Genomic DNA, 23,328 nt, shown 5'->3' with positions numbered 1-23,328 from the left:
AGGCAGCCAACCGAGGATGACTGTCTAATTTCAGATATGTTAAATTCACCCTGGGCAACTCTGGGATTCGCTCAAGACCGCCATCAAAGGGTTTGTTGGCTGGAGCGAGCTGAAATCACCAAAGGGAGTGAGGATCCAGAGTCACTTAAAATAAAATAAAAAGGGAGGGGGGGTGGGGGGAGGGGAGGAAAAAAAACCGCAGTGGAATTTTGGTGTTTGAGGAGTTTATCGTCTCATCTCGGAGGTACGACAGGACCGGATTTCTTGAAGGATTGCTACTTTTAAACAACGCACTCTAAGCAAGTATATGTATGTATGTAAAAATTATGCAAAAAATTTTGCTTGTACTTTTTAAGAATTCTCACGGAATCCTTGGCTAAAACCAACAACTATAAATTCTTTTATTAGCTACCAGCTAATATAGACTGCTAGTAAATGCACTCAAGTGGAAATTTGGATAGGGACCACATTAGTGAAAATCTACTTGGTGCGCTCAGATTGTAAATATATGTATATTTGTTAATACTTCCCGCCCTTTTTTTTTTTTTTTTGTCCGTCTGCACATTTCCCGTGTAAATATTTGCCCCGTGAACAAAAGCAGACGCTCGCTTGCAGTTTTAATTATGGCTGACTCAACATCTGGACGACTCATTATTCACAGTTACTTAAATCAGCTTAGCCAGACGTTAACAACAGCCACTGAACGCCTCTGGGGCATTCCTCATTTTCCCTTCCCTGTCCTCGGGGGGTTATTTTCTTCTGACAATCGCTGGTGTATTCCCGCCGACGCAAGCTAGCTAAATGCTTAAGTCTATTCAGAGCAATTCTTGTGTCATTCGTTTCGGGCCCTGGGTGATTCAAACGCACGGTGACTCACGCGCCACCCAGTCGCGAACATTGGTTCACGCGGTCTGTTGATGTTAAGAGTTGCGCAACACAGACGCCGAGCCGCTGTCGTGGGTCCGGGCGCACTCGGGCGTCAGCGACGCTCGACTGCGCCGCGGCTGGCTGGCTGGCTGGCTGGCTGCCACTTAGAGGCTGAAGACTTGAGTGGCCGTCGACGTGGAAATAAGCAATTCTCACCCAATCAAGGGAGTGATTTGAAGGTTCGTATAAATCGGTGGTTCTGAACTGGTGGAGTCTCAGGAACCAATTTTTTTTTTTTTCCCCCTTATAATGGAGTTGCGAGCCAAATTTATTCCGCAGCATTCAAAAGTAAAGACGCTGGCCCGCTTTCCGTCATCTCTGGTAAATAAATGATTCAAATTGTTAAATTGAATTGTTTGTCCTTCAAAATAAATGCCCAACATTTTCTTTATAAACGTGTATATATTTTGAAATACATTTTATTTAAAAATTAATAAATAAATAAATAAATAAATAAATAAAAAATAAAGGGAAAAAAATGCCGACAAAGCTGCGACACAATTAAAACTCCCTGACCCCCTTTTGGGTCGCAACCCACCAGTTGAGAAACGCAAGTGCAGAATGTTTGATTTGCATTAGAGCGCGAGACGGGAAGTGAAAGTCTGTGTTCGCGTGCCAGAAGAATGACACTTAGCAACCTTGTTATCAGCGGCTCATCGAAAGTGCTAGAAATCACATGCATCCACTAGCTTGCCAACACTTTAACCAGACGTTGAGCAGAAATTAGGCGCTTGCTTTAGGAGTGAGTGTAAATCCTTACAATAAGATTTTTGTTGGAAACATTCGTAAAATGCAACCGCGCTACGCTCGCGTTAGCCACCGTCAGCGGCCTGCAAGTGCAAAAACGGTCGGCGGCGAGATTTGTGGCCACGCCACCTTTTGGAGATGAGCACGCAGCGCAACGCGGCGAGAAGAGCTTGAAAGTATAATAACTGCTGTACGCGGTTTGGAAGACGGCAAACTATTTTTAGCCTCCCACGAGGCCTCATTTGATCTCCACAACATAGAGGACTTGTTCTTTTGTGACTTATCGCTGTGTTTTCCCGCGCGCCTCTCGCTGGCACACATTTTTAGATGGGACTACGACCCCGGCCGTCTCATGAAAAGCCTCAACGCCGGGCAGCTAGCATGCCTCCTCGCTCGCCTTCCTCGAGGCCGTGATATCTAATGAAAGGTCCCGGGGGAGCGGGGGGGGGGGGGGGGGCTCGCCGGGGCTGTCAAAGCGCTGCAGACAATCTTCACCACAGGCAAAGGGGGCGGAGAGAATCAAAGTGATGAACCCGGGGCCTTAGACTTCTAACCCCTCGTAAAAAAAAAGCCTGCGCGCCGTGTCGAGGCATTTTCAGCCCCTTAATGAGGGGGAAGTGATTAAACTGCTGGGTCATGATGCTGACTACGGCTTTGGCTCGGGAGTTAAGGAGTTTGATGAAAGATGCACTGCGGCACTTATAACTACCAAGGAGGGATAACACTGGATTATCTAATGGGCACTAGGAGGCCAAAGAAAAAAAGATACGCACGAGGTCGGCCAAAAAAAAATGTGTAACACACATCAGGTAGAGGAAAAACGTCCACAAATAGCTAATTTCGTTAGCCTAACGGCATAATTGCCTCACTCATTGTTTGGCCAAATTGTCATATCTACCTGACTTCACCAATGTGCTTGCTAAAAAAAAATGTGTTTTTTTAGCAACTATGCTATTAGGCTAACGATTTGCATAAGCACTTCTCGACACGTAGATGCCTCTTTCGAGTTTCGATCAAATTACGCTAGCACCGCGCACCGTGGCGAGACGTTTTCCCCCCCCAACAGGTGGCGCTACCCTTGTGAACGTAGCATCAATATCGACGAGAGTCGAGGGTAGCAAACGTTACCCAAGCAGTGTCATCATGTCTGGCGGCAAACAGCCACCACCTTGAGCATCTCTTGTCATTGCAGAGGCCAAAGGTAACTTGTATTAATCGTGATGTCTGAATAAATTTGGTACTGAAATACTTATGCAAAGTTTTTCTTTTCCTTACATTATTTTGGCTGACTGTATAAAGTGTAGATCTGACAAAAAAAAAAGAAAGTCTTTGCAAATGAAGGAATATGCATCACAATATCCAAATGTTTTTAAAAAAAAATCCAACATCAAAAATCCTCCTCTGGCTCATAAATAATTTGCCCGAGCTTCATTTAACTTTAAGACAAAAGACAAGCCCGAGTGGGCGTGCGGCAAGATCTGACAAATCCAGGTCAGCCGGTGGAGGGAGGCCCGGCGCAGGCTGCCGCTGCCTATCCTAGCTAGTTTCCGCGCGGCTAAGCAAACGCCGCCTCACCTTTCCAAAGTCCCTGACGTCGAACAGGTCGAAAGCCTCGAACAGCTCACTCCTCTTCATGCCGAAGGCCTCGCTGCACGCCGCCAGGAAGGTCCTGATGTTCTTCAGGCACAGGAACTGCGGGAGGAGGAGACAGAGGTTCGGATTGGAGAGTGAGTTTTCACTGAAACATCGAGCGGGGGGAAAAAAATGCTAAGTTTTGACGAATTTGCGCTAAAAGCGAAGAAATAGAAACGCGACGAGTGACTTAAAGGTCCAGTGTGTGAGATTCGGCTTGGTTTATGTTTTTTTAAAAGCTTTCCCATAAACACTATAATAAAAGTTTACACTCACAGTTCAATACAAGTCATTTGGTTTTCCAGCCTTTATAATGGGTCCTCCTCGGAGTTAGCTGCCATTTTGCAGAGCCATTTTTTTTTTAAGGACTGGGCTTCTTTAAAATTGACACACTGGACCTTTAAGAATTGGAACAGTGGGAAAAGTTCTGAGTGAAGACAATTCCACACCGCAGAGACTGAAAGGCGTCGGCGCTATTGGCTCATCGTCGCAGTGTGTCGTAAGACATTGTGCAAAAGTAATGAATGTCAGGCAGACGCTGTGTGTTTTTTTTTTTTTTTTTTTTTTTTCTTTTGCAGTTGGCCACATGAAAATTAATGAGAGCATGGACATAACGATCCGCTGCTCTGGGAAATGTTTGGAGTCGGCGTTGTGCAAAAGCCACACTTCTCGTTCTGTTTGGACATTAAAGGCTCGTTTCCCCACCCCGACGTCCGTGTTGCAATCAGCGCGTTAAGCGCTCGCTGGTCTCGGTTGTGCAACCGCAGAGTCGTTGGTGCGGCTCAAAAGCACGTTAGCTGCGTTCGTTAATACGGTCAGAAGTCAGATGTTATTCAGGGCGCTTGGCCCCGCAAGAACAGTACAAGCATTGGAAACATCAAGCTAGGGCCAAAAACGTCATTATTGTTTGAATTCTGATGAGAAAACGTAACCTAAAAAAAGGACAGAGAGCAAATTTTCAGGCGTTCCGATTTTTTCGGCCGGTCGTCGGGCAAACTGCTGCGCGAGCTCAAGGCCGAATTCCAGCCGCGGCGCCCCCCCCCCCCCCCACACACACACACACACACACACACACACTGACCGGAGGAAATTGGATCGGACGGATCAATACGTCACCCTCCTAATAAACAATGTCACTCGCGGACGGCCAAAGTGTTTTTCTGCCCGGTCTGCAGCTTAAATCTTGCGCTAATGAGGCTAATGGCACTTCATCCCGAAACCATGCATCCCGATTACGCAGCACCACTCGATGCCAGGAGCGCCGACGGAACCCAGAAGAGCACGAAAATATGCAGCATTAAGCTTCCCGGAGTAGATTCATCGGAATAAGACACGGCACGCGGAAGGATCCCCCCCACCCCCACCCACCCCCACCGACGCCTCCGGATTAGCCGACTGTAGTCAAACGCAATCTGTCTATTTTTTTACGTTCGGAACGCCGTAAAAATGCGCACGGCTCGTGGAAAGCGAGTTCAATTTTAACGGTGTCGAAGGGCCAGCAAAATAGTCACAATCTATTTATACCTCCCCGCAGCAATAAATAGCATCGGGTGCTATGACGGGCCATCGAAGGAATCGAGTGACGCGAGCGTCGCCCCCTTTGCACACCGATTAATCACTCCATCGTCGGCATAGGACGGAAGTGAAAGAGCGTGAGAAGCGGCGCGATTTTTTTTGTCGCTAAATTTCCAATGGGCCGTTTGGCGCCTGGCCGCTGCGACGGGATCGCTCCGGTTCCCGCTCTGCCGCCTCGTCAATGGGAAGCAACGGCGGCTTTGATTTTAACGACCAGTAAGCTCGCTTCCCGTGTTGGGCAAACCGGAGGAAGGTTTCGTCAAAGAGTGCCGCAACCGCGCCCTCGAGATGAAGAAATAGACGGAGGGGACGAGAGCCTCGGCTTTGATTGAAAAGAAAAGAGAGAGACGAGAGACGCCGCTATCCGCTATCGTCTGAACTGGGTGGTATTTTCAGAGAGAAAACAGCCACACCGAGGGCTTTTCTCTGTAGACAACGCCTCCCCCCCAAGACAAACACTGCATGAAGCTGAGCGGCAGCCGTTCCGATGGGCCGAACTTGAAAATCACGGACCGAGAGAGGTTCAGCCGACCACTTTTCCCGACACTTTCTCAGGGCTCGGCACCGAAAGCAAATAAGTGAGATCCGGGCGACCGCGTCCATCATCACACCATAAAAAGGGCAATGACACGCTAACTGAAGCTGAAGAAAGAAATGAATAGCAGCGAGGCAACATTTCTTACAATAATAATTTAATGAATAAATCAAATCATTTGGATAGAAGACATAAACAACAGCGTTATTTGATTTTACACACTGGACCTTGTCGCAGGACTCAAGCTTCAAAGCGTTTTTTTTCGGGGGGGGGGGTTTTCCGCCGCCGCTTCGTCGCAGGCGTATCGTAAAGGTCGCCAGCGGACGTGAGCCACTGCCGTGCGGTACGCCCTCAAGCCACAAGTGCTCATTTGGTTAATCAGGAGGTATTTGGGGCGTGTGAACAAAACAAATGCATGCGTGAATGCATGCGTGTGGTTACACGTACACGTACACGCCGCGCGTGTACTTGTTCGGGACAATTTACTGCGTTTATTCGTGAAAACGGACCTTTAAAAAAAGTTCCGTGTGTAAGATTTTGGCCTGATTTTATGATTTTTCTATTGGTAAAAGTTTAACATACTGCCCGTAGATACATTAACAAAAGTGTACACTCGCAGTACAATGAAAGTCATTTGGTTTTCCGACCCTCAGAAGAGTTCTCATTAAATGTATAAGAGTACACATAGAGTAATAAGGGTCTTGCACTGAGTTAGCTGCCATCTTGCGCCGCCATTTTTAAAGCAAGCCCACCTGACAGTGCCCTAAATATGAAGTGCGTTGTCGGGGGGGGGGGGGGGGGCTTCCTTAAACCTTTTACACACTGGACCTTTCAAGCAAAATATACAATAGATCAGAAGGAGGGCAAATGAGCCACTCAGAGTTATGCTAGCAGACGCCCTAATAAACAAAACTTCGTTAACTGACGACCATCAAAGCTGAAACTAATTTACGGAATGAAATCGGCATCGGTGCTACTTTGCCTTCCGACTTAACGCCGGCTGGCCTTTCCACGGGAATTCCATTAACCTCCCCCCCCCCAGCCCCCCCATTTGTTTTCCAAAGGGGCGCCGCTGCCAAGGTCGGAGCGCCCGCGACCGCGGTTTTTTTAACGGCACTTAAGAAAAACACAATCTGCTCCGTCATTCAGAAACACACCTCGCGCCTCTGCGGTCGGCGCACACTGTCCCGCGTCCACGCGCCGAATACGAATTGGGTTCGACCGACTCGGACTCGGCCACTCTTCTTTTTTTTTCTCTTCTTTTTTTTTTGTCTGACGTGCGCATCTTGTCTGCCACACGGACCCCGCAGCCCCCTCCCGCTCCCCCCTTCCCCGGGGTCCCTGGCGCGCTATCTGAGGGAAGCACATTCGCCGGAGCCGCTCACTCCGAGCCGACGGCGGGGGTGGGGGGGGGAGGAGGAGGCGGCGGCAGTTGTCCTAACGAGAGCGCAGCAGCGTGAAGCAACTAGTTACTGCTCCACTGGCAGCGTTTCTTCTGCTGGAGTGACTCTCCGGGGCTCAGGAAGTGCGTGGCCTAATTTTGAGCATGTGTGCGTGCTCATGTGTGCACGCGTTATGTAACAGCAGTCGACTCAAGTTTGAGTGATGGGTTTTTTTTTGTTTGTTTTTTTTTTCCTCTCGCTCATTTTGTGCGTTTCATTCGTCCACTCGCGGGATTCATTTCACTCTGTAACGTCAGACTGACCCGCGTTACATCAGTGGATTGCTTAATGCTGTTTGCTCTCTTGCTGGTAGATTGATCCCAGAAAGCGATGAGGATGCATCCAAAAATCTCTCGGATTGGGGGGGGGGGGACGCCGGTCTCCGACGACATCTGGGAGTAAACAAACTATCTAGCAGGCCTCTCCGTAGCATCAACAACAAAATTAAATGCATTTCTCCCCCCCCCCCCCCCCCCCCACTTGTTTGATGAAGAAATTCCCCCCCTCTTGCCCACTTTCGCCGCGCCCCGCGGAATCTATCGAGACGGCGTAATGCGATCCGTGCACGTCAAGCGTTTTCGGCATCGTGTGACTGACTGCACGCGGATGGCTAAGAATCGATTAATGACGGGGGGGGGGGGGGATCTTGGTTGAAGGACCCTCAAAGTCACGGCAAATAGCGTCATATATGCCGTGGACTAATTCAAAACTCATTCGTCAGCGGTTGGCAGGCCCCGTACGTAAAAACGAGCATGACGCCGATTCCCCCCCAATCTCCTCGCTAGAAGTCGGCACTGGCTGGGCCAACGGAGGCATCGCCCCGAGGGGAAGGCAATCCTCCACATCAAGAAAAAAATGGAAATAGCCCCATTGTTTCCAAGTGAGAATTGCAAGGCGCATTTCAGGGTGTATTTATGCTGCTGCGTCTCAGCGGGAAGCTCCAAACGCTCACTGACTCGGCTCGGGGCTGAAGGAGGCAAAGCTTACACAGGACCGGAGTGACTAGAGTGGCGAAAATTCCAGCTGTGCATCCAGCCATCTGGAATATGACGGAGGAGGAGGAGGAGGATGAGGAATATTCCCGTACGATGAGCCATCCCGCCCCTGAGCCTTTCATACGAGCCCGGGTCTTGCTCTGTATTCACAATAAGCATCGGGTTTCCACTTATGTATTCCACGGTACAAGCCGGAGCTCCATAGCAACAAGCCGGAGCCTTTTTTATGGCCCCTGTGCGTATTGTGAAGCTTAATGAAATCCTTTTCTTGTTCTCTCACATGCATTAAAGACGGCCAGATTGGCCGCCTTCCTGCTTAAACCGTGTAGAGCCGACCGTTAATGGCATGGATGAGGGCCGAGCGGGGAGGGAGCGCTGACGTGTGAAAGGAATCCAATGTTGTCATCAACAGCTTGGGCGGAGGAATAAGAAGAAAATTGGAGCGATGCAGTACAGAGAGCTTCACATGTCACTGGTCCATCTTAAAAAAACCTCACATCTGGGCCGTAATTGGAAGAGGACTTGCCCAAAGACCGTCCTCGGGTTGTTAGCTAAAGGTGCAAGTACTCGTACTGACAGGAGTTGCAAGTTAGCGATAGCTATTTGCTCATAATAGCTCAGAAATGTTCATCATGTCTTGAGATTAGCTTAGAACTCCCGCTGTGAGCTTGCTCCAAACAGAAAATTACCGCAAATTGTGAACAATGGCTGTGGCTAACAAGATTAGCGGAAGCTGCTCCGGCGGCAGTTTTTTATCAAACAGGAAGCAAATTTTCCTATTGTAACGATAACAGAAAAAAACAACAACACTGCAGTCTTTTCTCTGGACCCACGTTTTCATGTTTTTGCCATCAACTGGCCTTGGGTTTAATGTGTTAAATGTCACAGTGGAAAGCAGTTAGCTGCGGGGGCACTCGTGTGTGGCGCTAGCGCCTATAGGAACCCTTCAGCCGGCTGAACAGCACACGTTTTTCCGACTGCTTGAATGTGGCCGGAAAAAGGTTTGCCCATCCTCGGAGTTGCCCTCCAAATTTTGCCTCCCCTTTCCAAAAGCGTGAGGAGCCACTTTTCACAAACAAAGACCGAAATCCCACGCGAGAAAGGTCTGGCGTGTTAGGTTAGTACAGAGGTGGGGAAAAAATAACAACGCCAGTGGTGTCAGAGTTAAAGCCCAGCTGGTTGACTCGGCTGGGATCCTGTATCCGGACTGAATGACATCATGCGCGCACGCCTGTGGAACCCTTTTGTCGGCAATCCAGAGGGTGACGCATCGGCGTTCGAGTCGACCCCAGGTCACATCCATGTCGCGCGCGGGGGGGGGGGGGTGCTTTTGTCAGCTGCACAACCAGGAAATGAGCGGTGGAACATGGGCGAAGGTCCGATTCTCCCTCTGTTTCTCTCATCGCGGAGTGGGCCCCGGGGTCATCACAAGCAAACAGAGCAAGCGTGACCCTTGTCACTTGAAAATAAACATCTTTTTTTTTTTTTAAGTGATTTTGTCAACATAACTCCACGGTCGGCATCTTTTCATTGCGGCAATACGGCGCCTTAGCTGATTTTCACAGTGTTGTCTCTCAACGGAACTGCGTACACTGTGAAATGAGCTGCCCGCCAGGAGTTGGAAAGGAAGCCACAGTGTCCCAGTTTACGTGGGACCGGTGGTCTGGGTTTGGAAAAGTGTGCTTCCACTCACTTTTTCCAGTTGCCTTTCGTGACCCTGAATGTCCCCCGCCAGTTTAGTTGACAAGCTCAGCGTCGCCCCCCCCCCCCCTCCCCCCCCCCCTGCCGTCACATCTCCGGAAACTGGCTCCGGAGTTTTTTCCACTGGTTAACTCTGCTGTGTGAAATATGACTGGGTAAAAACAATGCCGTGATGTAAAAGCACTGGAAGCAGCGTAACCAAGTAGATTACGGAGAATAACTTCTTTATCATATACGTGGGAAAAAAAACGTTTCTGAGTATGTTAAGGCTAGCAGAGAAAGACTTGCTGGCTCTGACGGCCTTGCCACTAGCATTATCCGTTTTGGCAACAAAATCCCACGTACCACCCACTGTGGGACGTCTCGTCTTCAGCAAACAATCCATGTAGGAAATTGTGCATTTCGTACCATGATAAATGTTTGAGAACCACCCAAAATATAGATAGCGAAAATACTTACTGAACTGAAATGTTTACCTTCCGGCCAAATTATAAATTCATATATAGGTATATAGGTGCAATCTGGAGAATGCATAAAGAAACGCAGGTGACAAAAAAAAAGGCAACACTTAGTGTTGCAGCACCTGGCAACATATGTGCAGATTTGGAAGAAGCTTTGATTTCCCCCCCCCTGGTCATTGTCAAATCGCGACTGCTGCCACGGAATCACAAAAAGGCAATAATTAAAGACGCGCCTCCCTGCAACCCCCACCCTTGCAACCGGGGGCTCAGTACCTCCCCCACAACGCCAATAAGTGTCTCAGAAGCCGTTTTCCATTAAATCCCAGTTTAACCCCGGTGACCCCCCTCACTTCCCCCCCTACCAACGTACACAAAGCTTACACCACCACCACCACCCCCTGCCTGATAAGGGAATGGGATTACAGCGAGAGATATGAACCCTTTTAGCTGCGGCACGGGGGTCAAAGAGTTTAAGCTCATTTTGGTTTGATTGGCTCCAAATACGGGTGATGAAGACGGAGCGAAGGCAAGGGGAGTACTGAACGTCTTGACAGCGTGACGTTCTGCAACGAATGTGCTCAACAAACGCATGAACATGAATGTTGAGCGATGAGCATCCTTACTCCTCCGCCGCATTCCCCGTGCATCCTCTTCCGTGTGTCAGTGACGACGGCAGAGCGGTTGTTTCTCCTTTAAAGGACACGTATGACACCAACTTTCATATCTTCGATTTCATCCCAGACTCTCTGGGGCAGGACATTAGTGCAGTGTAGCACTGTCGCCCCGCAGGAAGATAGTCATGGGCTCAAGTCAGACGGAGGCCCTTTTTTTCCCCCGTGGAGTTGGGTGGTTTCGCTCTGGGTACCCCTTAAAGGTCCAGTGTGTAACATTTTTAAGGCAGCCCTCCTGACAGCGTGTTTCCGATTTTGGGCACTGTCAGATGGGCTGCCTTAAGAATTTGGCAGCGCAAGATGGCAGCTGACTAGGAGCAAAAACCCCTTGATCTGCATATATTCTTATATACTGTATAAGGGTAAGCCAAGTTCCTTTTATTGCACTGCAAGAATACCCTTTTAATAATGTCTTTATGGGCAGTATGTTAAGATTTCACTAATATAAAAATCACAACTCAAGCCAAGCTTTACACACAAGTCCAAATTATTAACTGATGTAACACTACGGATGTTTGTTTGTCTCTCCCGCGTTGGTCCGTGCGAGCCTGTGACTTGTCCGGGGTTGAACTCCACCTGGGAAAGGCTCCAGCACCCACACAACCCAGTGTGCAGGATGAGGAATACAAGAAAATTAAGGGTTGGAGTCCAGTGGAACAGCTCTGTTTCATTCATTATTCAAGGCTCTTTTTGGAGCTCAGGAAAAGGCTTATTAAACCTTCAATTTCGAGCCTACAACTCAGTTTTAGGGTTCCTCACGCTGACATTTTATGGGACTTTCCACAAAGACAAGGCGATCATGCATGTTGTAGGGCGGATCAGGGGTGCTGTCATTAACCAGTACAATTTGTGGCATCACAAAGGGGGAGATTTCCACAAATATTTCTTGTAACAGACACTTTCCAAAAAGTGGAGAAAGCCAAAGAAGCAAAGAGACTTCTCATTTCTGGGTAGCACACAGACAGGCTTTGGATATGGGCCTGGTTGTTAGTCCCATCCACACACGAGCTGCTTCTCTTCCTGCTTCATTGTGCCCTTTTCCTCCCTCTCGGTCACACAAATAAAGACATTCCCATTTCCAATAGACAACCGCCGTCCATCACTTCCCTCCTGTGTCGCCGGAGCAGGACACGCTGGAGATAACCTAGTCAATAATCCTCAGTGAGCACAGTCCATTGCAGTATCGACACGCGATGCACACAAAAGACATACAAAACTCCAAAAGCGGTTTCTTCTTAAACGCTTTATGAAGAGGGTTTCAAATCTGGATCCAGTAGGTTCCTGTCCAGGAGCTCCTGGCTTTGAGGATAGGCGCACCAAATTCTAGGTAGCGTCAGCATGTTGACATTTCCATCGACCAAAAAGAAAAGAGAGAGCAAAACTGCTGTTATAATTTATTTATGCCACTACTTGGGTTTGCACGATCGTACGGCACGCCGAAAGGTCTCTTTTGATGGAAGGGAGCTCCTGGAAACGCACATCTCCCTCGTGATGATGATAATGATGATGACTACGATGATGAGCTCTCGCCAGAAAGGAGAGGAGGCAGAATTGACTTTTTTGGAAATCTGACAGTTTTGACAGAAACCGACCTCACCTGGACCAATGTCATTTGATAAACATGGATTCCAGGTACATTCTTCCCCCACGGAATAGACCCAGGCAAAAACCTCGGCATGGATTTTACTCTCACGAGCCTTTACCAGCTGGCCGCAAGCACACGCTTGTTACCTTGGCGACGGAAAAAAAAAAGAAAGGTCAGTTGAATTTGTGCCGGCGAGTTGCATCGCAGCCAATGTCGGCGGACATGTGTGGATTCCTGGCAGAGGCTCTGGCAGCCTTCAGACACGCACATCATCGCGGTGACACATCGCAGCCAACCGGGAGAACCGCGTGAAAACTGTAAGCGGGGCGGGGGGTGGGCGGGTTCGTCGTGACGCAGCACAGCCGTGTTTACACACCGACAGGAACTCTCCTTTGCAGAGGCGAACCAACAAGGTCGGCCGAGCTACAGCAATCGCAGTCGTCGCGCGTCTGACGCTCGCTGAATACAAATAGCGCTGGGGCGATATGACGTGCCGCACAAATCAAGTGGAACAAGAATGACCGTCGGACGGGATACATCCGCCGGCGCAATGCGCGGTTTCTCATTATGCGCGAGTCGTCCCGTAGAAACAAGCAGGAGCAGGGGGCATTTTTCTCCATTAGACGTTGAAAAAGCCGGCGCAATTACGCTCCAGCGCGCCGGCTCGTGATACGATCTCTGAGACGCAAAGCAGCCACATCCGAGCGTTCTCCCGGCGCACTCGGTCACCGTGGCATGCGAGGTCAGGACGCCGGGGCCGCATTAAGACGGGATATACGAACGCGGAGAGAGGGCTCCCTCATTTGCATCCTCCAGCTGAGAGCACTTGCGGCGTAACGCGCTCCCGCGGCAGGGACATGAGTACAAACAAGCAAGACAATTAGGGTGAAGGAACGCACCAAAATAGACGGAGCGCGTGCGCGCGGCTTTGCGGATCACGGCGGCGGCGCCGCGGCGCATCTACGTCTTCGCGGGGGAAGCGTTGAACCGTGCCCACACGGAGACAAAAACCTATGGATTTCATTTTTGAAAAGGTTTTTCCGTCATCGCAGCATCGTGCCGAGGAATCACTGAAAATTCCGTAGCGCGTATGCCAGGCCTGTAGGTGGTGCTCTAACACGGCCACATAAATACACCAAAAACAAAGACGACGACATGGCACACGCACGTAAAACGCACGCAATGTAAAGAAACATATAAGAGAATATTTACAGTATATGTAGAATATGTAGCATATAAAAATAATAATAATGAGAAGAGGATAGCATCAAATGACGAAAGCAAACAAAGTGAACATACAAGTTAAGGGAGCTCTATTGTCATCACTTCAGGTGCGAATGGACTGGAAGCGCCTCAATCCAAGGGTGTTGTTGAATTTAATCAGTCTGGAATCCAAAACAACAAGGATGAGAATTCATTCACATCTCCGCTATCCCCTGCCCCAAATTAGTCCTTATAGTCCTCCCACATGATGCAAGTCATGACATCACTCTCCTCTCAGGTTTTTCTGCCTTCAATTCACAGTAAGCCAGTAAGAATTTAACATACAACACCCTGGAACATCGTCTAAGGCTGCGTTTCTCAACTGGTCGGTCGCCAACAAAAAGTGGGTCACAGAACTGTTTTGATTGGGTCGAGGCTTTGTGGCCAGTATCCCTTGTTTTTTTATAGAGAAGGTGTCGGACATTTATTTTGCAGTACACATAATTCGGTTCAATAATTTCAATAATTTCTTTAAGAGATGATTGAAAGTGGGCTGGCTTGTGTTTGTTTTTTATGGAATAAACTTGAGCGCCGTGGAACAAGTTTGTGTCGCGACTTCATGTTAGGGAAAAAACTGTGGGTCCTGAGACACCACCAGTTGAGAACCACGGGTCGAAAGTGTTTAACCGGGATGACAGCTCACCGCTGCAATGCAAATAAAAGGCATCAAGAGTTCACAGTCTCGCTCTGGGAAAAAAAAACAAAACAAAAAAAACTTGAGCGTTCCTGTGAATGGAGCTCGCAATGAAACTCTGAGCCACTTCAGTTTTCGCCACCGCCTTCAAAGGGGAATAGATCGGGCCTTACTGTCACACAAACCGCAGTTAAAGGAACGCGTCAAAATGTCACCTGTGTGTCTTGTCGTTCCGTTGCTTTATCACAAATCCCCGATGGAGGAAATATTCCGCTATATGACTGATAATGGGGCTGGCGTGCCCTGCTCGCGATGCATCGGGTATGAATAATCTGTTTTGCTGCATTGCTTGGCACGGTTCCACCTGACTTGGTTCGTCGCTGCATGTGTTTAAAGGCTTCATACCGTCACGCCATTACCCTAACATGTCATCAAACCCTATTACCATGAGCAACACAGTGAACATTTTGCCCTGAACAATCCCTGGGACGGCATATTGAATCTCACCACATCAATTCAAAATCCACAATGCAGCTGCAGGCTCTTTTTTTTTTTCTTTTCTTTTCTTTTCTCTCCACTCCTGTTCTGCTGTTCCGCAACCTGCGCAGATCAAAATGGGCGGGCGGGAGGAAGAATGAAGACATCTTCCTCACTCTCCCACGCCCTCGCTCTCTCTAACTTTTTTTTTTTTTTTTTTTTTGTGTCTTTTTGGAGTGTGAAGCGAGCGCCGGCGCCTTTGAAGCTCGACGTTAGGAGCGCTCACCGCAGCTTCCCTCTTTTCACTGCTTCACATCGCGGCGCTTGGGCCCGATAAAATAAACATACAAGGCATGTATAATGTAGAGTCATATCAGGGATAACGCGCCGTACGCTCGTCGCGCCGCGCCCGCCAAGCTGATTATCGTGAAAATGTTAATTAATCTCGCTCTGGAGAGCGTGCGCTCCCCTCATTCTCTCCTCTGTCTCTCTTTTCCCTGATGTCTTCCTGTGGTCTTTTTGCTCGGCGAAATGAATTTCTGCTCGTTAGAATTGGACCTGACAATTATCCGCAATTTCTCCCCCCTCGTCTTCATTAGTTTCACTTTCCAAACATGGCGCAGGAGCCTTGAGGTCTCCGAAGGGGCCACAGTGACAAGTGAAAAGCGATGAGCTCCTTTTCTCACAGTGTGAGCACAGCGTTGGGGTTTTTTTTTTTCTTTCTGCCGTGTTGTGTCTGACATCGGTGTACTTTTGGTGTGAGCTCGATCGAGGGCACGTTTGGTTTCACTTCCTTCCCCTGTTTCATTTCCTGATTTCCTGTGTATGTTGAGGCTTACGCAGCTGGTCTGTTTGTCAGGGCCCTTCGACCGTCGTTCTCTTGTCTCACTTTGAACCGATAGCGGTCACGAACGGAACTGAGCCTGACAGGACAAGGGCAGATGTCGGCATGTCAATTTCAGCCAAATCGGGCCGGTTGCTCTCACCCTCGCCGCGACACAACCACAGTTGTTGCGCGTCAAGACGGTTGTTTTGCGCGAGTAAGCCGAACGCGCTGAATGGCGCCCTCGCCTCGGTCGACATTTCCAGCTGTGTACCGGCAGGAACAATACACACCCAAACCAACACAAACTCGCACGTACGCGGCTTCCCAAACTTTCAAACCCTAGCTTTCGCACGGTGGCGTAAAAGACGGAGAGATGAGGAACAGTGGAGGGGTTGCGTGCTTCTTGTGTGACCAAGACGTGGAGTCCTTGCGCCATGACAACCCACACTTCCTCTTCAGGGTCAGGACTGCTTCTTTTCAGAGTAACGGACAAAGCGGGACTGATCGTGAGGCAGAAATGGTAAAATAAGGGCAGCGGTTGACGTGGTAAAGCATTGTGCGGATTACGTGGATTCTCGCAGCCTGTGTGGCCCTGTGGTCTCTGGTAACAATATGAACTCAAATCACAAACTTGCGCTTGTACACGCGAACGCAGAGCACCTCAGTGCGTCGTTCCAAGTTGCGCGCTGCCATTTTTTTTTTTTTTTTTTTTTTACAAAACAGTGACAAGTTGCTTCAAACACCACCTCTTCTTCTGTTACTTCTACTGCTTCTTTTTAAACAGCATACAAGAGACTGTGTAACATACAGACGACACGCACGCACTAAATAACAGAGCAACACACAAAGAAATATCCCCGGTTGCTTCTTCTGTGGAGACCACTGAACATACACAGGACATAGGATGATATAAATGGACCATCACCATTTTGTTGGACAAGTGACAAAGGAAGTAGCTCCCTGTAAACACACTTAGGTGCAATTCTAGGTATATTAACCAGCAGGAGGGCAGATTAATCGCAGATTAATCAAAAAGTCCACCTTGGATAACTTCGTCGCTACGTTTCTAACCTGGCAAATCGTTGCCTTTACAGCAACGTTCTGCACGCTTTGTGTCTAAAGAACCCATTTACAGCTACGGTGGGCAAGCCCACGGGGTCTCTTTATGTCCGCTAGAGATGTGGCTTTTGGAAAAGGGGGTGGAGGGGTTGCTCAAGCAGCCTCTTTGTAGCCCTTCACTGCCTTTGTCTCTCCAACTGAGGGAGTCCCATGGGTGAAGCCACAGTGGCGTCCCATGTGTTTTTACTAGCCAATGATAAAGTAGCTGTCACGGCGGTGCCCATGAATTATGCAGGCCAAAGGGGAAGCGACTCCACCCCTGGTTATGTAAATTTAAGTTTGAGGAGAAAGAGGAAGGAGGGGTACTTGGGGACGAGGATGTTGACAACCTTTTTTTGGGGGGTTGATGGTGATGTAGATTGGTAGTCAGCGTCCCCTGGCACGGCTGAGCCTTAATGTAGCCGTGATCCACAGACATCAAGAAAGACGAAGAATAAATATTTAATTGTTAGTAGTACGAGTTATGATATCACACTATCGTAGTGGCCTTAAAGTCTAAAAATAGCAGCTGAACAGTCGAGGTCCCACATTCTTTCAGATCTTTGTTTTTCATCCTGCACTCCAGTGAAGCAGCATTTTTTTTATATTAAAAAAAAACTCTGTAGGCATATAAAAACAGAATATTTTGCCCTTTGTTTGCAACCTCCCTCGATGATGCTTCACTGTACCTTCCACTTGTTTGGATGAAGAAAATAAAAAAAGCTGCTCGCGCCTGATTTCCACAACTGCGTTTTAGCACACAATCCCCGAAAAGTGGGGCAAACAAATCAAGTAAAAGATTTCATCTCTGGGGAGTTCAATGTCAGGCTAGAGTCAGTTACTGTATCTTGTAAAAAAAAAAAAAAAAAGAAAAAAAAATAGGGAGATATATTTTTTTCAAAACATTGGGTGTTTGAAATAGACGGTTACAGTATTTGCTGTTGTAAAGGAAGCCCTGCAGGCCTATCCTAATTAAAAACTCGTAGCGAACAGGAAATGTACAAAACGTAATAAACACAGGCTGAAGTCGTGTTGGACGGTTCCAAGAGAGGTTTGCGTCATTGCGGTGGATTAAGGCAAAGAAAGGGAGCGCAAAAAACCCATCTAAAGACAAGTGTTTCACGCTGTTTACATCATTTGCGTGGCAGATGACCCCTGGGAAACGCCGTTCAAACAGAGCGGCACACAGTAACAAGCCCTCGGCACCCAAGTTGTGAGGCGTATGCTCACAAAGGCGTGAACTTGTACGCTGGTGATGTAAGGGGTTGTGCCAGAGTTTTACTACTGATGCTAATTCACCTCTGAATGCGGCCTCATCACCCGCCCGGTGTGAGTAAGCCCACCCAGCGATGCATAAAGCAAGCCCGGACTATAAATAGCCCAGTCTGGGCCCGGCTGAGCGTTGAGAGTAAGTATGGCAGAGAGTGACCTATTGATGTCCCTGTACCAGGAACTCTACTGGTGCCAGTGTCCCACTCCTAACAGCAAATGGACCAATCAGCCTCTCCTCTTACACTCCCAATCTAGTTTTCTCTCAGTTCTCCAAGTAAAAAGATCCAGGGATTAAATTTTCTTGGACGCTGATGACATTAAAATGCTCTAGGCGTCCTTAAATTGGCCCGTTCACCTGCGTGATCGCACTGAATCTCTGGCGCCAAATTGGATCAGGAAAGAACCATGAGCGCATATCATATTGACCGCCCCACTGTAACACCCGTCAGCGCTATTACCTTGGAAACAGGGCTAATCCCCCTTCCTCTCCATCAGAAGTGCAGCCCATCCGTACTACTGATATTTAAACCTTAATCATCTGTTCTGCATCAGACGAGAGCATTAGGGCATCCGCAGCAGAGAAGCAGTCTCATTTTTTTCGGCAGCAGGTCTGCCGTCTCAGTAGGTGAGTGTCAGCGGCGCCATGTGCGCTGTCACTGAGCCAGACGCGCAGATTCACGGCTATGAAGGCGAATATTAATCTGGCCTGGCAGTCCTGCAATAGAACCAGATGGCACTTGAGGATTTTGTGCGGATGCATCTCTTTATTTAAGGTTAAATTAACATAAACTATATCAAAATGCAAAAGAAGCCAAGCTAGCTGACAAATTACATGCCCCGAATTCAGGAGACTCATGTTTAATCCAGTCTCTGATTTGAAGTCACTCTTCCTCTTCACCTTTGACCTTTGAGGAGCCGTGCCACTAGCTAAGTGCAGGTTCAGGGTCTTAAAATGTCAAGAAAAGTTTCATTTTTGTCGTGTGTTGTAACTTTAAGGGGACGTCGTTCCCAAAAGACGGAGTTTTCTTACATTCGCGAAACATGTTTTCTTCTACACTGGTTCAAATGTGGTTTAAATTACGACTTGCCGATTTCAACCCGTTTTTTTTTTTTTGCACCGCCAATGTCGGCTACTGTGGGGGCGGTTCTGGAAAGCTTTTCAAAGTTGGCATTCTACCCGAAGGCAAAGATAATTTGCGGATTGTGTTGCGCCGAATTCAAAACGAGACCATTCTGACCGACAAACGCGTATTGGGGGCACCGAAGCGGGCACGCAGGAGGGACGAACGAGGAATCCGACGTTTCGCCGGCGAAGTCCGGTCCCCGGCGCCCTCTATCTCCCTCCTCTCCCCCGCTTGTTTACCGGAGCAGCATGACGGCGACGCTCGCTTTCTCGCTTTCTCTTCTTTTTTTTTTCTTTTTTTTGTACCTGTGACATCTGCGGCCGCAGGTTGATCTCCTTCAGGTTGATGGTCTGGGGTCGCAGGTTGTTGAGCAGGTGGCACAGGAGGACGCCGTCGCGGAGGGTCTGCGCCAGGTCGAATACCTGCGCGGACTCCCATGTCACCCGGTGGTTCGCCGGGAGCACCTTGCAGTTAATGAGCCACAGCGCGCACTGCCTCCAGTACTCCATCATTTTTTCGTTTTGGTGTGTGTGCTTCTTTGCTTCAGCTTCTCCCGGAGAATTAAGTTTGTTTTTTTTTTTTGGGGGGGGGGGTTCTCGCAAGTAAGGTGGCGGCGGCGGCGGCGTCGGCGGCTCACGCCGAGTCCATTCCCGTTCCACTGGAAACCCCTGCGACAAGAGCCGGACCTCGGCGGGCAACAGTCGGGGGAAGCGCAAGCGAGGTGGGACGGCCGCTCTGCGGATGACGCTCCGGCGTAGTGAGGCTGTGGATGGAGCGCACCCTGCACTCTTCGCCGCCACCTCTCTCTCTCTCTCTCTCTCTCTCTCTCTCTCTCAAACGCACACGCACACCCTCTCCGACTACTGTCAGCCTGGCTGTCTTTTCCTCCCTCCCCCTCACCTCTTCCGCTTGCCACGACAGGCAGGCACGCTTGCGTAGCGACTTTCAGTAAAGCCTTTACATAAGACCGTCCGCAAAACCATGCTTTTGCATTGAAGTTGGCCCGCCAGAGGTGCTAGCAGAACGAGCAGACCCTGATGCAAAATGTCTGTGTCTGTGTCTGTGTCTTCTTTTCGCTGCGTGCGTTGCTTCAAATAGGTACGAAAGTGTTCCTTCCTTTATCTAAAATGCCAAAAACCAGGAAAAAGAAAGTGTGTGCTAAAACACACCGTCCTGGAAATGCGCCCTATGTGATGCCACAAAGGTGTTTTTGCTCTTGTTTTTTTTTTGTTGTTGTTGTTGTTGTCCCAAGTTCTTCTGAAGGTGCGCTCGGCCCAATGGCTGTCGCCTCACGTGTCATGTCAGCAACTTATCGTTTTTTGTTTAGTTTTTTTCAACAAAAAAAAAAAGAGAAGTAAAGACTTTTATTGTTTGTTTGTTTTTGAAAGCGTCGTGTCGTTGTTCCAAGCAGCTCCACGGAAGTCCAGAAAAAGAAGAAGAAAAAAAAAGGACATCGCAAAGTGTTTATGATATTTCGGACCTTTTAAAAAGTTCTGATTTCATTCCTTGTGTTAATTCTAAAAAAAAAAAAAAATCACAGTTCAGTCGGGCTATCAGCAATTCGAGGTCACACCCTTTGCACGTCCTCACGATCCGTCACGTATTTGCGCTCAGCGATTGCGTTTCCCCTTTTTTTTTTCCGCCAGAAGATTTCATTTGCAAAGGTGAATCATCCGGTTCTCAGAGGAAAATGTGTAAAAGCAGATGTGTGTGCGAAGGCGGTGGAAATGTATTTTTGTGTCTCCCGCAACACGCAGCTGTGCCTCTCTGCGAGTCCCTACCTCCCGATTTGCTCTTGTGTTTATCTGCCATCTGTATTTTTGCCATTGCGAGACCGGGAGGGGAAACCGGCACGGCGTTAATTCTTTTCTATGCAGCAAAAAAAAAAATTTGCCAGCGCAATTTCGCGTGAGGAGGTTTTGCACATTTAATCACCGATAAACCTGGAGCCCAGAAGTGAACGCCGTCTCCGTTTTGCTACTTCGTATCTCAGCGAGCCAAGCAGTGGTCTCACAAATTGGCCCCTCGGAAGTGACATTATCACCTTCTGCATGCAGCGAGAAGCAATTATGACTCATTCTCCGTCGAACAAACCCATTTGCAGTCACATATAATCGCCCTCTGTTCACAATATTTTGAAAGTTTTTTTTTTTTTTTAATACTCTCTCTCTCTCTCTCTCTCTTTTTCACTATTCAAATGTGATATAAAAAAAAAAGATGGCATTTTGACGACGAGCCACGCAAAATCAAAGTTAAATGTCGGCCGCGCACTTTGCGCAAAATGAACCCCCCGGCCCCCGAGAGACACATAAAAAAAAAAAAAAAAAAAAAAAAAATGTTCTGCACGCACAAATTCAACATCTAACTTGGGCGCACAAATGGCACGACCGAGTCAATACACTGTCTGTCTGTCTGCGGCCGGACTCGTCACTACTAATGGATTCTGCGCTCATAAAACCAGAGGGAGAGAAAAAAAAAAGCCCCAATGTTACTGTCACACGCAGAATTAGAAGCCTCGACGCGTGTCTTAAAAATTACGCAGCGGGTGTGGGTGTGGGTATCGTAACACGAACAAGCCAAATGTGTGCACGTGGAACAAAACTTCCTGATAATACTGATATACCGACGATAACACTGCTTGGACATTACACCCTTGTGTTAATTTCCTTTTTTTCCTCTCTGTCACTGTCAACGAAAGGGTCCTACATTACAACTTTTGTACCTACATTACAAACAAAGGCCCCATTTAGCCCTCTGTTTTCAACCTCCTGCAGAAAGGATCAGTTTCGGCTTTCTACTCGAGGTGGCAGTGACTTTCATTACATCACAAAGGGCTCATTTCCAGATCTATTTGTTTTTGAAAAGTGCAGCAAGCTAAAGAAGTCGATAATGCAATTTTCAAGCAAGTGAACGCGGCATTAGAAAAAATAATTTCAATACGAGGGCCCCCATTTGTTTTTATTGAGCCCCGTTGGGTAATTAGGGAAGGCAGTCGTCTGCGTACAAGGTGAGGATTAGCATTTTGACGATTTTGATGCGAGGCGTGAGCGCGATGGCAGGATCGAGAAAAAAAAAGAACATAAAAGTAGTCCCCCGGATGAAGTAAAAGAAGGAGTGTGAGAAGATGGGGGGGGGGGAGACACCTGATCGGTGATGAGGTGATTCATCTGCCTCCAAAGCGCGGGGAGGCGCAGAAACACGCCGGCAATCACATTAACGGCGGCACCAGGCGAGGTTGCGCCGCAAAGAATGCAAGACAAGTGGAGAGGAGCCGCGCACCTACAGGATTAGGTTTTTTTTATGTTTTTTTTTTCTTTCTGCAGATTCACGGAGACGTCGAGAGCTTTGCAGGAGGGTGGAAGGAACCTTAAAGGAAAACGCTGACACGCACCGGATGCGCGTCAAACAACTATAGTAACACATTTGCATACAATGACTGAACAACAGGCCCGCGCGCGGGAACAATGCCTTCCAGATTAGTTCCCCCGGCATTTGCAAGCGATTCAGCTGTTTGTGATTTTTTTCCTCCCACGGCTTCGCCGCCAACTCCTTCCTCCTCTTCCGTTTTCACCCGCGCCAGCCGATCTCGATGCCACTCCGACCAAGGCCAAGCCGCCGGGCGGGGGGGCAAATTTTGTTTACCCACGGCGAGGGCGACGGAGAGAGAGCTCGCGCGGGGCTTAGCTGCGTCCGGCGTCGCGTTCGCCGACGTTGGCCACGCGCACGGGGCGCCACGGCTGGCATAGCGCACGTGGCGGGAGAGGCGACAAAGGGCCGGATGCTGGCGAACCTCTCGCCGGCCGTCTCGGGTTTCAGCTTCCTCTGCCCGGGGACTGAAAGGACAGCCGTGTGGCCGGGCAATTATCAGCATTCCTCCCATTAATACCATACACAGACTCGGGTGGAAACATGCAAATGCGAAAGGGCACCGGTGCATTTTACCTCATAAGACCTCGCAAAAAAAACAAAAAAACAAAACAATACTCCCAACGGCGTGCAATGTTTGCAACTCACACTTAAACCGCGTTATGATTATTTCTTGACGCAGAATTTGTTTGGCCAGCGTCTGCCGCGAATTGGAAATACGAGGGGAATTACATCATTAAACGTTTCGACGCGCCGCGCTCGCCTCCGAGAAGCAGCGCAATTACGCGTGGACACAGATGGCGGGTGTTATCAGACTGCCAGATCTTTGTTTCCTCAACACGTAATTAAGTCCTTCGATGATCTGACGAGAACAGAAAAAACCCCGCTCTCCTGTTGACAATTTCAGCCGAAAAAAGACAGTCGACGCGTACAAAGATAGCTTCGCGTTAAGGACAGGCTAACGCAAAATGTATGCCGTTACATTTATGACTAGGCA

General features: G+C 48.6%; 1 protein-coding gene across 1 annotated transcript; it reads right to left on the bottom strand.

Annotated features, from left to right (window-relative positions):
- Nucleotides 1-3,195: 3,195 nt before the first annotated feature.
- LOC142880874 (guanine nucleotide exchange factor VAV3-like) lies at nucleotides 3,196-19,505 on the bottom strand. Its single transcript, XM_076014847.1, has 2 exons — nucleotides 19,271-19,505; nucleotides 3,196-3,366 (listed from the first exon to the last, which is right to left on the bottom strand). Exons 1-2 carry the CDS (start codon nucleotides 19,475-19,477, stop codon nucleotides 3,211-3,213), a joined length of 363 nt encoding a protein of 120 aa, XP_075870962.1. The 5' UTR covers nucleotides 19,478-19,505; the 3' UTR covers nucleotides 3,196-3,210.
- Nucleotides 19,506-23,328: the final 3,823 nt, after the last annotated feature.

The sequence above is a fragment of the Nelusetta ayraudi genome, unplaced genomic scaffold (assembly GCF_046127955.1).
Source record: "Nelusetta ayraudi isolate G7.1 ecotype Tasmania unplaced genomic scaffold, CSIRO-AGI_Nayr_v1 ptg000174l, whole genome shotgun sequence".
Lineage (NCBI taxonomy): Eukaryota > Metazoa > Chordata > Actinopteri > Tetraodontiformes > Monacanthidae > Nelusetta > Nelusetta ayraudi.
This window is presented reverse-complemented; position numbering and strand designations above follow the sequence as displayed.

Bases quoted from the DNA above. Each gene is read 5' to 3' on its own strand.
- LOC142880874 (XM_076014847.1), bottom strand. From the start codon at position 19,477: ATGATGGAGTACTGGAGGCAGTGCGCGCTGTGGCTCATTAACTGCAAG. The intron at 3,367-19,270 runs GTACAAAAAAAA...CTCCTCCCGCAG, and splicing joins TGCGGCCGCAGATGTCACAG to TTCCTGTGCCTGAAGAACAT.